The following is a 16,151-nucleotide window of genomic DNA, read 5'->3' on the forward strand; positions in this document are numbered from 1 at the left end:
GTTCTGGCTGTTAACATCCTGTTTTTAGCCCCCTAGATTCTTCTGATTTTGCTATAACCAGTATAATGGCCAAAATATTTCAAAAGCCCACCCACACCATAAAAAACCTGTTTGTTTTTTATAAAGATTGAAAAGAAAAAAAGTATAGAAATCGGGGGACGGTGAGCTCCTTGGGATATAGCTGCAAAATAGCCTAAAGAAAAAGGAGCACGGTTTTATGACCACCAGAACTCATGCACTGGATACCTCCTCTTTCCAAAAGCTCTGAGGTTTCATAATGTATTTCACAGTTTTCTTCACAGCTTCAGGGTGTGGAGAGCTTTTTAATAAGTTTTGTTGTTTAACTGGAAAGAAACTGCAGTTCTCATGATACCGAATTCTACCTTGACACCAGCTTTTGTTCTTGCAGTTGATTATATTTAACAGTAGGCTTCCACAAAAACCTATATTTTTTAATGAAACATGAGCAGATCAGCTCAAAGGATTATTTTCCCTTGTGGATCTTTTGTAATATTTTGATTTGGTCTTGGAAAAGATTTAGCTATTTACCGCTACTTTAACCCCCCATTCTCTCCTGGTAAGTTATGAATCTACCTCTAGAGAAATAAGATACTAAATTTAAAGGCTTGTGATGGTAGTCCTTATGTCCATTAAAATTCAGGCGTTCTGAAGTTGCGGTAACCGAATATATGAAATGGAATTGTTATGTTAATCATTTAAAGAAAGATGAGTTTATCTATCCCATTTCAGTCAATGTGCTTATCAGAAGATCTCAGATACAGCTTTTCAAGGTCTCAGCCAGAGAGCACTGTTTAACCAATGTTACTCTGCTACTTGAGTAACGTTGAGTTTGTGCTTTAAAAATGAATAGGAACAATCCAAGTCTCTCCCAAGAATATGACTTATTAATTTGTAATCTGCCAGCAGTGGCGTAGGAGGTTAAGAGCTCGTGTATCTAATCTGGAGGAAGGATCAAAACCGGGTTTGATTCCCAGCTCTGCCGCCTGAGCTGTGGAGGCTTATCTGGGGAATTCAGATTAGCCTGTACACTCCCACACACGTCAGCTGGGTGACCTTGGGCTAGTCACAGCTTCTCGGAGCTCTCTCAGCCCCACCTACCTCACAGGGTGTTTATTGTGAGGGGGGAAGGGCAAGGAGATTGTCAGCCCCTTTGAGTCTCCTGCAGGAGAGAAAGGGGGGATATAAATCCAAACTCTTCTTCTTCTTCTTCTTCTTCTTCTTCTTCTTCTTCTTCTTCTTCTTCTTCTTCTTCTTCTTCTTCTTCTTCTTCTTCTTCTTCTTCTTCTTCTTCTTCTTCTTCTTCTTCTTCTTCTTCTTCTTCTTCTTCTATGTTTATAGAGAAAGACAAGTGGGAATTTTTTCCGCTGCCCATTAATGTGTGAAACGAGGAGAAGGTCCACAAGAACTGTAGAGTGTGGGTCCCATTTTTTCCTTCCCCACAATTCCCTGAAAACCCCCATAGCCCCTCTCCTTTATCTGACTCTCTCTCCTTCTCTCTTATGGATTGAGAATGAATCACTTACCTAGTATCACTCAATAAGCTTCTGGGGTAGGCTGGTGATTTGGAAGTGGGTCTCCCAGATCCTGGTCTGAGACTTTAACCACTACACCACACTGGTCTGAGACTCTAACCACTACACCACACTGGCTTCTTGGGGCATGGGGGTGGGGATTGTTGAACAATAGCAAGCTGCCAAGTTGCATGGTATCAAATCATTTGGTTGCTGCTGCCAGGCCTGGCCCTCAAATGCATAAAGGCCTGGAAAGGCTCCCCCCCCGCCCATCCTACCTTTGACAGACAAAAACCCAGACTTGGACTGGCAATACTTTGGTGGTTGCCTGACAGTGGTCACTGAGGTAATTTTTTCCTCAAGCTACACATTCGGCTTCTGTTATTTTGGCTTTTTAAAACCCTCCTCATTTTTTAAAAAAATTCAGCTTTTTCTGCAAACCTGGGATACTTTTCAGAAGGATTTTGTCTTTTTGTGACTCTAGTCTCTAGATTTAAGTATCTGCATATTTGGACATGTTAAGTATTAGATATATTGATTTAGGTCTTGTTTTTTCAATTTGTAAGTAGAGTAGAATTAATTGTATTGTATATGGCTACAGGGCATTGCAGTAAGTAAAAATAGATAAAATACAAAATATAATGTAAAATGCAAAATATAATGTAAAATAAATGTAAAAGTTAAATATATAAAATACAAATCACATACATTGACTAAAATATCTGAGGGAATTATATAATAAAACCCACTAACACGGGGTAAATAGCATTCAGTTTATATATATAACTCTATTCAAGTTATAGTTGGCATATTTGGATTGTGATTTTCTAGCAGCCAGGGCAAAAAGTGAAGCTCTGTATGAAATAAATGGGTCTATATCAGCTAGAAGAAGCATCAGTTTCTCAAGTTCAGAATGAAAATGTAGACCAGCAAGAAGTTTGGCTGGGTTCTTTATGGAGAGGACAATATAAAATATGATGTGGTAGGTCCTCCACAACAGGTTCCCCACAGATGCACAGGCGTAAGGTCACTGGGAGTATCTTCCAGCCAATAATGCTGCCAGCATTGTTTGAAAATGAACAGAAGTGCCATTCTGAGATTATGAGAAGTAATGTTTGCCAAATATTTAGATATTGTATAGCCTTTTTTGATGTATTTAAACCAAGGAGAGCAGTCGGACTGAGATATCGCTTGCCTCACATGGCCTCACATCTAAACATCTAGTTGTGCAAATTTAATCTGGGGCAACTTGCCTGCCAACTGATATAGACTAGCAAGAGAGAATGTTATTATAAGTAGCCACTCATAACTTATAATTATGCCACATTACATCAAAACTCAATTTGCTGAATAAATGACTAGAGGTTGTACTATTCCAATTTTTTTTTTTTGCTTATTCCAATATTTCAACATGGTGACATGGGCTCAGTATTAACTGATTGCAGTCCAAACTCAGCCTTCATCAAGGCTGCTGGAGTTTGGGTAGCACTAAAATTCTGTTTTTGTAGAGGTTCCAAATTTTGGACTAGATTGTTGTTCCAGTCTCATGCCTCAGCGTCACAAAGGAATTGAGGATTAGCCTTACTTATGAATAGCTTAAGGGCTGAATCTATTAAAAATCATCCCTGGGTAAAATAAAACCTCAGGATAGCCCCTATTGTCTTCAGGCTGAAGATCAAATAGTTGTCGGTTGAGCTGACCAGCTTAGAGTCACACTGAAAGTTATTCCTGGGTATTTAAAGGCACTGATTTGCTCTGTTGGAGTACCATTTATGTTCTGTTGAAACTTCCTAGAGCTTTTCTAAAAACATAGTTAATGGTAAGAAGCTCTTCTTTGCAGAATTTGTCAGGTTGATTACCAACCTTTTAAAACCGGTGCATGATAGGGAAATCAAAGTCATGTTGTCCGCATATAATAGTACTGAGATTTTTTGGGATCCTAGTGAGGGAGGTCCTGTTGTTGTTACATTACTTTACTGTTTGGAGTTGGCCTGCCATTGGAAAATGATGTATTAATGACATCATCATATTTAAAGAGGTAAACTTGTTATTTATTTTATTGCTATTTAGCTTGGGCAATTATGATTTCTGACACCAGGATTAATGCATTTTCTCAGCAATCACTTACAACTCAAGACACTGGGATAGATTCCTCTACAATTGACTTCCTTAGCTAAAAGCTGGAAAAGTTCAATTCTTTGCTGTAGCTTGGAAACGACCTCTTGTTGTTGCTCAATAAACAAAAGTCCAGGTGTACCTTCAAATGTTATATATGACACATTTTAATTAATATTTTGATTTTAATCTTGTTCGTTAGCTGCTGTGGAAGTCCCATAAGTTGGGATATAAAGTGGGATAGTACATTGAAAAAAACAAAAAAACTGTCAATTCTACCTTGCGTGTATTTTGTATAGGATGGATACAGGCTGCTTAGTTTGCTAATTTTTTATTCTCACAGAAAGCATACGGATCATAGAAAGAAGTTATGGGGCGATAGTGTTTGAATTTTATATATAAATATATACACGCACACACACACACACACACACAAATCGACTGTAATAGAAAAGTTCTTGTACAGGACAGGTGCTGGTCAAAATACTCACGGCTCTTTTATGTGTCTTAGATCCTTTGTCAATGGGGCCACAGAAAGCTCTGGAAACTATTGGTGCAAATTTGCAGAAGCAGTATGAAAACTGGCAACCAAGGGTAAGTATGTATATATACATGTGGCCATTCTCTTCCCCCAGTTGTACTTCTGCTTCTATGACAAAACCTTGGTTTCATCTGAAGATATAGAAAGTACCTTATGACTTTCTGCTATCTGTAGTTTGTCCATTTGTGTGAACGATGCTCAAAAATGTTCAAGTTTTGATTAACATACCGTAACATATAGTTTTGGTGTCTTTAAGGTCAGTATTTTTATGCTGAAATGTCTATTTTCCTCCATTACTGTACATCTTTAAATTCACATTTCAAGTAATAAATATTCCTTGGTGTACAGTGACTTCATTTTTCGAAGGAAGAATTAGTCTGTTTCTGTAAGTAATCTGGTGGTTCATTTACACATTCAGAGGAGTGGATGTCCAGGTGAAAAGCTTAATATGTTTGAAACAAAACCTACTTTTCATACTTCTGGCAGCAACATGCTTTCTCTGTATTCAGTGTGACATGATGGCATTATAAACCATCTGTGTCTAATTATGCATGAAGCCATTTTACTAGTGGCATTTACCAGCTGTGTATTAATCAGATTTCCAGATCAGACCTTGCCGTGTGGCTTGCATACTTTTCCACAGGACACATGAGGCTACTTCTCTCTCTTTCTTCCTTTATCACCTTCTGATGAGTATGGTTCTTTGGGATTTTGCATACACTGGAATAGATTCCTATGCTGAACTGGCCATCTTATTGTTACATGGGCAAATGTAGACAGCAATCTCTTCTGTCTGAAATTCTTATCAGTGGAAGGCTTTATTACGTCATGCTCTGGAATTTTGAAAGTCTTTTTAATATTCTTTTACTGTCCTGAGAGAAGGCTTTGATGAGGGTTAGCTTGTCCTGGCTTTAGGATATCTTTGATTTGAGTCCAGTAGCACCTTAGAGGCAAACAAGCACTTCAGGGTATTATCTTTCAAGAGTCAAAGCTCCCTTCATCTGACACAGTAGAATAGACTAACATGGCTACCCTCTGAAATTATTCCTCGTCATTTGGCTTCAGTGCCTAATGGGTTATATATAGACATGTGGATATTTCATCATTACTTTATTTGTTCCTGTTTAATTTATGAAACCAATAAAACTATACATTTACCAAAGAAAATTGGGTTAAATTGAAATGAGAGCAAAGAGGGTAGATTTTTTTACCTTGAATATTGAAACTGAAATAAAATAAATCTTCGTTCAAACTGAGTAGCCATCAAAAGATATTAATATCTGAAGTGGCAATGGGCAACTTTGGACCGAGAGGGGGTGTGGCTTCAGAAGTGTATTGTTAAGGCTTGGCAAGAAGACTGTGAACTCAGAGGCAGAGTGCCCACTTTGCTTTTAATTGGTGTATCTTATCTACCAGGTTCAGGAAAGATCTCTGTTTCAGGTGGCAAGAGATGTGCAACCAGCATGAATACTGGGTTTTATATCCCAGTGGTTCAACTCTTTTTAAGACTGACAATTTAACATGTTCTTTGCAAAAGGTTTTTTAAAAAGTCAGCAAGGGCTAGTAGGACATTAACTTTCATCATATTACTCAAACCTTGAGTTTAATCACCAATAAGTTACAGTTAACATTACACTTTGTCCTCAGTATTTTCAAGAGTGGATTTCGTAGGCTCAGCATCAGAAGTTGGCATAGTTGGTAAGAGCTCCACCACCTGCTGTAGTCAAATGTTGATTCCAAATCTATGATAAGCTCCGTCTTTACTGTCACATAATGTCACCTTTTCCCTCATGAATACACAGAGGTGCATCTGGGGTCATTCCATATCTAGCACTCATTTGCCTTCTTGAGTTTATGTGGGATCTGCTGCATTCTTCAACTCAACGTGCACTGTCTCCTCTGTAATTTAACTGTTAGCTCCTTGGAAAGATTAGAACGGCCCCAGGGCTTGCATCAGCATGAACCATGCCGATGCAGCCCTGCTGCTCTGCTTGTGCAGAAACAGCCAAAATCTCAGTCTCTAACAGGGCAGAGGAAGGCTCACTGAAGTATAAAGAAGGCAGCCTTCCATGATTGCAAAACTTTGAAGTGACCTTGAGTTGTAGCAGATCAGCTGTTGGCAAAACTAGTTTTACTTTGATATGGCCTTGTGGTAAATCAGCAGTGTAGGCAAAATTAAGTGAATTGGGAAGAGAACAGGTTTGCAGTTCAGTTAAGGGCAAGGTAGAACAGGGAAGAAGACAAATGGTGGGATAGTTTGTACACTCTAGTGAGACGTACTAATCAATAGCGAGTGTGGGACATGATGTGGATGCTTTGGGCAACAGCATAAACTCTGCCACCATTTTTTTTTTCATCGGTCATAGTGAGGCAACAAGGGTTCTTTCCACAGTTCACATGTCAGCAATCCAAATTCTTGTTTAGCCGAACTCTGTGACAGGTGCAGCCTGTATGAGAAAACTTTTAGATTGTAAAAGACACTAGATCATTTCAGTAAGGTGCTGGGATATGACTAAGGGACTGATGTTAGGCTGTGTTATATAAGAAGGGATTGTGATTTTCATCATCAGTGGTATTTTCTCCCTTGGAGACTTTCGAGGTCTACCAACACTTACCAGGAAAATGTTGGAATTGCCCTTGTAAGAACTTGATTTCCTACACATGTGATGGTTATGTGAAGGAGCCCAGAAGTACTGGAAAATGGCTATTTAGAGGCCACTCCAGTTCCCAGGGGCAACCAGGGATGGCGCTGCTGCTGCTGCTGCACTTCCTCCAGGACGTGGGAAGGCAGCTTAGAAGGGGGAAAAGCCCCACCACCACCTGGAAGCCCTCCATACGGATTAATGGAGTGGTGTAACTCCAAGTCCTGGACTGCAGCATTCGCAGCCCTAAACCTTTGGGACAGTCACACCGTGTCCAAATATTGCAGAGGTATTACAGGTGATTTTACACTTTCAAGTTTCTATTAAATTATATAAGAATAGTATAAATTTCATATTAGCAAATAATGCTAAATTTGGTGACCACGGCTACAATTGGTTGTGTACATTTCTGGAAATCTCCCATGAACAAAGGACGTTACTGAAAGCATGGAAAACAATTGGAATGTTAAAATTTACTGCTTTTTAGAGGTCCAAGGAGTTTAGATACTGGGAAATTACAAACTTACTAGAGTTCTTTGAGGGTGTAAACAGGCATGTGGATAAGGGGGAACCCGTGGACATTGTCTACTTGGATTTCCAAAAGGCTTTTGACAAAGTTCCTCACCGGAGACTATTGAGAAAACTCAGCAATCAAGGAATAAGAGGGGAAGTCCTCCTATGGATTAAAAACTGGTTGAGAAACAGGAAGCAAAGTGTGGGTGTAAATGGGAAGTTCTCACAATGGAGAGATGTCGGGAGTGGTGTCCCCCAAGGATCCGTTTTGGGACCAGTGCTCTTTAACCTATTCATAAATGACCTGGAAGTAGGGGTGGGTAGTGTGGTGGCCAAGTTTGCAGATGATACCAAATTATGTAGGGTGGTGAGAACCACAAAGGATTGCGAAGAGCTCCAAGCGGACCTTGATAAATTAGGTGAGTGGGCTCAGAAATGGCAAATGCAGTTCAATGTAGCAAAATGTAAAGTGATGCACATGGAGCAAAAAATCCAAACCTCACATACACGCTACAGGGGTCAGTGCTATTAGTCACAGACCAGGAAAGGGATTTGGGCATCTTAGTTGATAGTTCCATGGGAATGTCAACTCAATGCATGGCAGCTGTGAAAAAGGAAAACTCTATGCTGGGGATAATTAGGAAAGGAATTGATAATAAAACTGCAAAGATTGTCATGCCCTTATATAAAGCAGTGGTGCGACCGCACTTGGAGTACTGTGTTCAGTTCTGGTCGCCACATCCCAAAAAGGATATCGAAGAGATAGAAAAAGTGCAGAGAAGGGCAACGAGGATGATTGAGGGACTAGAGCACCTTCCTTATGAGGAGAGGCTGCAGCGTTTGGGACTCTTTAGTTTGGAGAGGAGATGGCTGAGGGGGGATATGATTGAAGTCTATAAAATTATTCATGGGGTAGAAATGTTGACAGATAAATTTTTCTCTCTCTCTCACAATACTAAAACCATTGAAAATGCTGGGGAGAAGAATTCGGACTAATAAAGGGAAACATTTCTTCACGCAAGGTGTGATTGGTGTTTGGAATATGCTGCCACAGGAGGTGGTGATGGCTTTAAAAGGGGCTTGGACAGATTTATGGAGGAGAAGTCGATCTATGGCTACCAATCTTGATCCTCCTTGATTTCAGATTGCAAATGCCTTAGCAGACCAGGTGCTCGGGAGCAGCAGCAGCAGTAGGCCATTGGTTTCACATCCTGCATGTGAGCTCCCAAAGGCACCTGGTGGGCCACTGTGAGTAGCAGAGAGCTGCACTAGATGGACTCTGGTCTGATCCAGCTGGCTTGTTCTTATGTTCTTAAATATGTTGGTGCTACTTAGTAAGGTATATTGAGAATCAGCTGATGGGTAAATGTAGTGATGATTTGATGATACTGTGATAACATTTAACTGTATTAAATATAGCCATTACCATATATACTTGTGTATAAGTTGACCCGAGTATAAGTCGAGGCACCTAGTTTTACCACAAAAAAACTGGGAAAACTTATTGACTCGTGTATAAGTCAAGGGTGGGAAATGCAGCAGCCAGCAGCACAGAGCAGGGTGCCACCGCTGTTCCCCCTTTGCCCCAGGGAGAAGGCAGCCGCCTTTTCCCTGGGGCAGAGGGGGTTCCCTGCTCGGCAACCCCCCTGTGGCACCCCCCCCCCGCTTTAACAAATGGAGCAGGCTTCAGAAGAGGCCTGCTGCCTTCGTTCCCTTCCAGGCTTCAAACGACTTGATGGGAACTACATTTCCCAGGGTCTCCTGGGAAATGTAGTTCCCAACAGGCCGTTTCAGCCGGGAAAGGAACACAGGCAGCAGGCCTCTTCTGAAGCCTGCTCCGTTTGTTAAAGTAACTGGGGAGGGTGTGCCGCAGGGGGTTTGCCGAGCCTCTTCTGAAGCCTGCTCCGTTTGTTAAAGTGTGTGTGTGTGTGGGGGGGGGCGTTGCGGAGGGGGACACACTGACTCGCGTATAAGTTGAGGGGGGCATTTTTCAGCCTTAAAAAAGGGCTGAAAAACTTGACTTATCCTTGAGTATATACGGTAAATTAGTGACATGTGTATTATTTGCATTTTTAAAAAAAATAAACCACCAAGAATTTACATTATGTTTTCATAATGAACAACGTAAATGCAACAGTTAAGGTTTTTTTAGTTTTTAAATTTTTAAATAGATATAAAATAACAAAACAGAAAGAAGAAACCAGAATCAAATCATAGTTACAGTTCGTTCTAAAGATTAAAAGGTGGAACTAGATTACACACCCACCCACCCACCCAATGATGGCTTTTCTTATTATAAATTCTAATAATCCAGAGTACATAAATAACATTGATAAATGACTTCTATTATAACTTTCTAAAAATTTTCTACAGTCGTATTGACAAATTAACATTTTTCTTAATGTGATTAATCATTGATCTGTTTCCTTTTTAATCACTTTTCAGTCTAATATCTAGTATATAATCAAGGTTAATAATAATTTATATTCACATCATTTTAACAATATTCTTCACTTTTCATCATTGTTCTTTTTTGGGTTTTTTAAAATAATATGAGTAATATACTTTCCATTTATCTTGAAATTCTTCGGTCGCTTATTCACGAAGTTTGTTAATTTTGCCAATGATGCATATTCCAGTATAACCGTATTCCATGAATTAATTCTCAACTCTTCTGAGTTCTTTTGGTGGAAAAGGGTATAGTTTATTTTCTCAATTCTCTTGGCTTGGACATTCTTCTGCCTACCATTTTGTTTCAAGTAATACTCTGGCCATTATCAAATATTGAAACAGTTCTTCTGAAATGTTTGCAATATTTTGGCACTTTGACTGATAACATAGTCTTAACATCTACTGAAAATTTAATTTTTTGAATTTTTGCATAAATGTCTTTCCATGATTTTAAAAACTTTTCTGCATGCCCACCACAGAGAGCCATCCATTTCTTTCCATTTCCAGCTTTTCTCTAAGGTAGACACCAGTTTGTGAAAAAGTACACTTTTAATGTGTTAATGAATCATACACTTTTTACCAAAGCAAAGGTAATACTGAATAAAGACCCAAAAATAAAAACAAAGAATTGAATCCAAAGAATTGTCAGCAGAGCCCTGCTAAATGAATAGAACTTTTTCACTTCCTGCCTATAACCCATAACTTGTCCCCAGATGTCACTCTTAGGGGATAAAGGACCTTTAGGATCAGTGTAGGAAGTAAAGTGGAATCTTCCATGGAAGAGGGAATCAGCAGAAATGGTCCCTGTCTTTTATCAGAGTGTTGGATCTAACCCAAAATGTGTAATACAAAAATGTAGCTAATAAGGAAGTATAATAAGGAAGCTGTTTTTATGCTATTTATGATTATTCTGTTTTGTATTGTTTTATTATAATTGTTGTTCATCGCCCTGAGCCCTGCGGGAAAGGGTGGGTTATAAATGGAAAAATAAATACATAAACAGATAAATGAATAAATATCTTCTGGACTGATGTACCACCAATAGAACATGTACCAAATTTATACCTTTTGACCATAACATTTTCCATTGTTGAAAAGATATTTCTTCCTCAAAGTTTTGCATCCATCTGACCATACATGTTTTCATTTATTCTATTTCTGTATCAAACTGTAGTAATAGTTTTATAAACTGGTCCTAATAAATGTTCCTTTTATTCCTTTTCAAATTCTGTCACACTTATTACTGTTTTTTGGGCATAGGAACAAGGATTCTCTTCCTTCAGGGAATGGGACAAAATAGGTCTCCCTCTTTAAAGGGTGGGAAAGTTGTAGAATCAGCCCTACCTGCAGTCAGTAAAGAACTTCTAGATCACCCCTGTGTACTAGCAATAATATATGCTGATTTGTTCCTGGAAATAGATAGTTCAGCCATAGGAATTCTAATGGCACCAAGTGGCATAATGCAAGTGCAGTTGTCATAGTTACTTCTGCCATAAAACTGAACTGGGTTTCACTCTATTTTCCAATACAAAGATATACTGAGATGCCACTCTGCATTCATAAACAACAGAGCGCTATAATTGAATACTGAAAAATGTAGCTTTTGTGTGACATTGGTCTTTCTATCAGCAACTATGGAAGTTTTCCCAAGTCTGCTATCATTTTGTTCAGCAGATATCTGGCACAAAGTCCCTTCCAATCAAGTGCTGAGATTAAGTAAAGTTAAGTAGTCCTATGTCAGCTTTGAGGCTTAAATTTCAACAAATCCAAGATGGCGCCCGAAGAAGTTCGTTAAGACGGAGTTCCAGTTTTCCCCCCTTTTCAAACCCCTTAAAACTTTTAAACATTTAGTAAATTTAGTTGAACTGGAAGAACTACCTTAGATCATTCTGACTCTTGTGGTGATATTTGTGCGACGACGTTTGCAACGCTATAAGACTAATATGTCTCTGGCTCCCTTTTTGCTGGGCTGTTGCTATGTGGCTGCAGGAGGATGCCAACGTTTGAAGCCGATAGTGATCATCAATTCTGGCTTGCGCAGAGCCTGGTTTTAGTGGCTCAGTCGGTGGGGAGCTGGTGGCAGGACCCCCCCGGTAGACTAAATGGCAGGGGACCAGTAACAGGGATCCCTTCATGGTGATGGTTGCAGCTCCTGCGAGGAGCTGGCGATGGCGACGATGGTGACGATGGCTCCTTTTGTGAGTCACATAAGGGAGAGTTAGTGGCAGAGACTATTAGGTTCATACTAGCTTAGTTAGCTTCTCTTATATATTATATATTATTAATGAGGGTAGGTTGAAATAGCAGTTATGGTCTAGCGTGGAGCAGTTTTTTGTCTCACTGATGTAGTGTTAATGTATTAATACATTGTTAAATGTTCTGTTTTAAATGTATTAATCTACTGTAAATGTATTGACTGTCCTTGTATTGATATTTCTAACATGTTAATATATTGCTATTGTATTATTTTTTAAGCACTGGTTTATTGATGTATTGCTATAGGATGGATTTCTACAGGATGGATTTCATATTCATATGTACTGAGATGTTATTACAGTGTTGCTAATGTGGTTATCTTTGATCTGTTAGATTTGATATGTTTAAGTCGCCATCTGTAATTTAGATCCTTATTTTTAGTCTTAATGTATTGCTTTGTTGTTTCATTACTGTTTATTCTATTATAATTGTATATCGTTTTACCATGTTGTTAGCCGCCCTGAGCCCTTAAAATTAAGATGAAATGAAATGTACATTTAATTAAACCTGCTTTAAATGGTATTTGATGTGGTTCCCACAGATTTGTTGAGAGGACAGAACAAGTGTGATTTGTTGTGCATTTTAAGAGGACATCTAGTAGAAACTGCTGAATGGGGAGGGCAGGGCATTAAAATCAAAATGAGGGTCCTGAGTTTCTAAACGTTGGAAACTGCTGCAGTAATGAATGTACATGAGTTTTAAATAGGTTTAGTAGTTGTGCTGGCAAAAGGGGGTGGTAAAAGATTAATCTGTTTAAGTTTAATGAACGTTAGCGCTAAAAAGTCACAATTTCGCTGTTCTGCTGACTATCTAGGTGTTTTTGTTAAAATAAAACTCAAAATCCAAAGAAGCCACAGCAAATTTAATGCTTTTATTGATAAAACCTTGGGCTAAATCAATAGGCTGACCTTATAAAATGTATTTCTGTTGGGAGTTACTGTGGAGAGTGCTCTGAGAGTGTACTCTTGGGCTACATCAAATGTTCACCTATTTAGAGGGGCCAAAACCTTCTCTGAAATTCCCCCTTGTGTTGTTTACTGCCTATTTGTTTCCTTATTGGGTGCAGCTTCACTACCACTCTTAGAGGCCAGGCTGTCTTTTTCCTAGGAGCAGTGATGGATTGCATAGTGAGTGCATCACGAGGGCAAATAGCAAGTCAGGTTTAGCTGTAAGATGCCACAGAGGTAACTGAGAGCTTGTAAAATGTGGACAAGATTTGCATTGTTCTCACTGTGAACTTGGGTGAGCAATGTCCTCCCTTCCACAGGACACCATCTGCCACTGTCCCCCTGTTCGGTTTTCGTGTGTGTTTCTGGTAGTAATTTAGGCACGCGCTCTCTCTCTCTCTCTGTGTACAAAGCTTTTGGTCTTAAAGGTGTCACTGGATTCAACCTTTTCCCCCCTGCTACTTTAGACCAATACTTGAATCTATCTAGGTTTTTTAAGTTTGGGGTTTTGAAGGAGGGGAAAATGTACAGCACAATCCTATTCAGATTTACTCCAGTCTAAGCCCATTGAAATGAATGGACTTGGCGTAACCCTTCTTAGGATTGCGTTGTCAGTTTCATATCTCTATTTACCTCCCCCTTTTCCAGAAAGGTGTGGGAAGGGTGAGAAGAAAATAAGGGGCACATCTATAGTATTTGTTTCAAAAAATGGCTTGAAGATTAAAAAAAATCCTGTTTGAGTAACTCTGTTCCTTTATCAAGATGTCTTGTACTTTGTAATAATGTGGATTCCAGGGTTAAGACATCAGCTTTTTGATCATGTACTGACATTAGTGTTTTTTTTTTAATTTTTAAAATGAATTCCCAGTGAATTGCAACATAGAATGGGAGTTTCTGTTTGGAAAGACAATGGAAAGTATAAAAAGGGGAAAAGGTTACCCTCCATCTTTCCTAGTGTCCTTCCACTTATGTTATTTCTGTACACGTGAGGTTGACCTGAGAGTATCTGCTAAGTATGCGTGATGTTATGCAGCTAGAAAATCAGACACCTTTGCTTATAAGACCATTGATTCCCAAAATGATAACATCCGTACAAGCATGAAAGACCATGGTGGATTTTACGAGTAAAACAGCAATGATAGCCCATTATTGCACTTATTGATGAGTCATGCAGTTTCTAGTATCCAGGCTACGTGCCATTCCAGAACCCTTCTGTTTTCAGCAGTAACGAGAATAATGAATCCTCTGGAACATAGCCGATTGACTGGCTGACATGAGACTTTAACACAGCATGTGGAACCTAACGTATAGTAAAACCTCAGGGTACAAGGAAAACAAACGAGTTTCTCTGCTGTTTAATAACAGAACCAGTGGAAATGGGGGAAGGGGGCGAGGGGGAAGGCTTCTAGTAGCAGCAGGTACTCTGCGTGTGGGCAGACCTCACGCTGCCTTGTATAGTTTGCACAAAACATGAGGTAATTACTGAGCTCAGATGTTTTGTGTGCAAGGTACCTGGTTCAGAGCAGTAAATCACTGCCCCTTGAAACATTGCAAAGCTGAACACGTACCACATCCTTGCACTCAGCCAGCTTTTGAGTTTTTCTGCAGTAATAAAGAGAAGTTGCTGGGCTATCTGCAATAAAACAATAGGGGAATGATTGAATTTCCTAGGCCTTTGCTGTAAATACTAATAGACTTACATTTGTTTTTGTGCACTCCCCCTCCCCATTTAGTTTGGAAGAGAGGATGATCTGCGGAAATGCTAAGAGAGAACCTAATGCCCAGTCACCAAACTCGACAGGGTAGGGAATGAAAGGTAGAAATTGTTTATTATGAGCGCATGACAAGTACTGAGTATTGGGAAATGGCTTCTTTTAGAAGGATTATTCAGTAAGATAAGGTGTTACAAGAGTTGTCTATCACCGGTTTTCCTATCAGATTTCAATTACAACATTCATCTGTTGAAATATCTGTCTAGGTAAATAGTGGTTAAGAGAAAATACAGATATTAGAAGTGATTCTTAGATGGAATCTTAAATATAATGAGCTTTCTTTTAATTTAAAAAAATGGCTCTGCCCTGTGTTGTCTGGCATACCTTCCTATAACAAATATTACCAAGCCCTTACTGTGTAATTTATCAGCTTGCTGCTGCTTTAGGTATTTCTTTTGATTAAATGTAAGGCTTTCCCTTGTTGTGTAGTGGTGTACATTTTTCTGTTGCATGAGAGGAAAAACCTTCACCTTGTGGTTTCATCTGCAGGACAGTGCAGTTAAATAAAACAGCCATTTCTTTTCAAGACTCAAATGAAATTTTTATTGGGAAGAAAGAGCAGAGGATTATTGTAGTTGCTGGTGTATAATGAGGAATTTATCTTGGGAACAGAGTTCTGCAGTTAAGGGTGGGCATTATTACACTGTTGCATTTTTAAAAAGTCTGTTTAGCAAGAAACCATCTGCCGCAGAATGGTAATAATATGTGCTGTTAATCTGGGCTGCCTTGATATTAAATAGTATTTCAGTGAATCAAACTGATTGCAGTGCTGGGTATCCAAATATTACTATATGCTCCCTCAGTCCTAATTACTGCTGCTTGAACCTTGAATTTCAAAGAAATAACCTCCCTTAACTTATCCAACTAGCTTTTTATTATTAAATAACTGAACTCCTATTGAGTGAAACCCCAAATGTGTTCCCTTCTGGTAAAGAAACATCTGGGTCTGTTTCTCAGGGTTCTGTATTAAATTGCCAAGGCATTGCCTTCTAGTTCTTTTTAATTTTCAGGGTAGTCAAAAGAATGTTCACAATGAGCTGTTATTTCTTGTCGCAGTCTTAGGAAGAGACTGCATCTGACTTTTCTTCCAGACTGAACTGCTGTGTAAAACAAAGCTTATGTTTAGCCATCTTCCATTGGTAGGCAGTGTATTGGCTGAATGTTGCCCTAGTGTCATGCCTCACTGACACAAACGTATGCGGTCTAATGCTTCCAGGAAGTGGAGCTGCCTTTGCTTCTACTTAAATCCTAAACCTGCAGAAAGCAGATGGCAGAGCACCATTGTTATTTGTCCTACTTCGACTCAATCCACACAAAGTGTTAATAAAACTATAAGATACACAATAAACAAGGTAGACCAAGGAGTAAAAAATCTGATAATA

General features: G+C 39.2%; 1 protein-coding gene across 6 annotated transcripts in view; it reads left to right on the forward strand.

The window, feature by feature from the left end:
- RPTOR (regulatory associated protein of MTOR complex 1) overlaps positions 1-16,151 on the forward strand; it is a 458,205-nt gene that overhangs the window by 67,319 nt on the left and 374,735 nt on the right. For all 6 annotated transcript variants that reach the window (XM_048488432.1, XM_048488434.1, XM_048488435.1 and 3 more), the window contains exon 3: positions 4,159-4,241. In XM_048488432.1, the coding sequence (XP_048344389.1) occupies positions 4,159-4,241 (83 nt within the window). The remainder of the gene's footprint in view (positions 1-4,158; positions 4,242-16,151) is intronic.

The sequence above is a fragment of the Sphaerodactylus townsendi genome, linkage group LG03 (assembly GCF_021028975.2).
Source record: "Sphaerodactylus townsendi isolate TG3544 linkage group LG03, MPM_Stown_v2.3, whole genome shotgun sequence".
Lineage (NCBI taxonomy): Eukaryota > Metazoa > Chordata > Lepidosauria > Squamata > Sphaerodactylidae > Sphaerodactylus > Sphaerodactylus townsendi.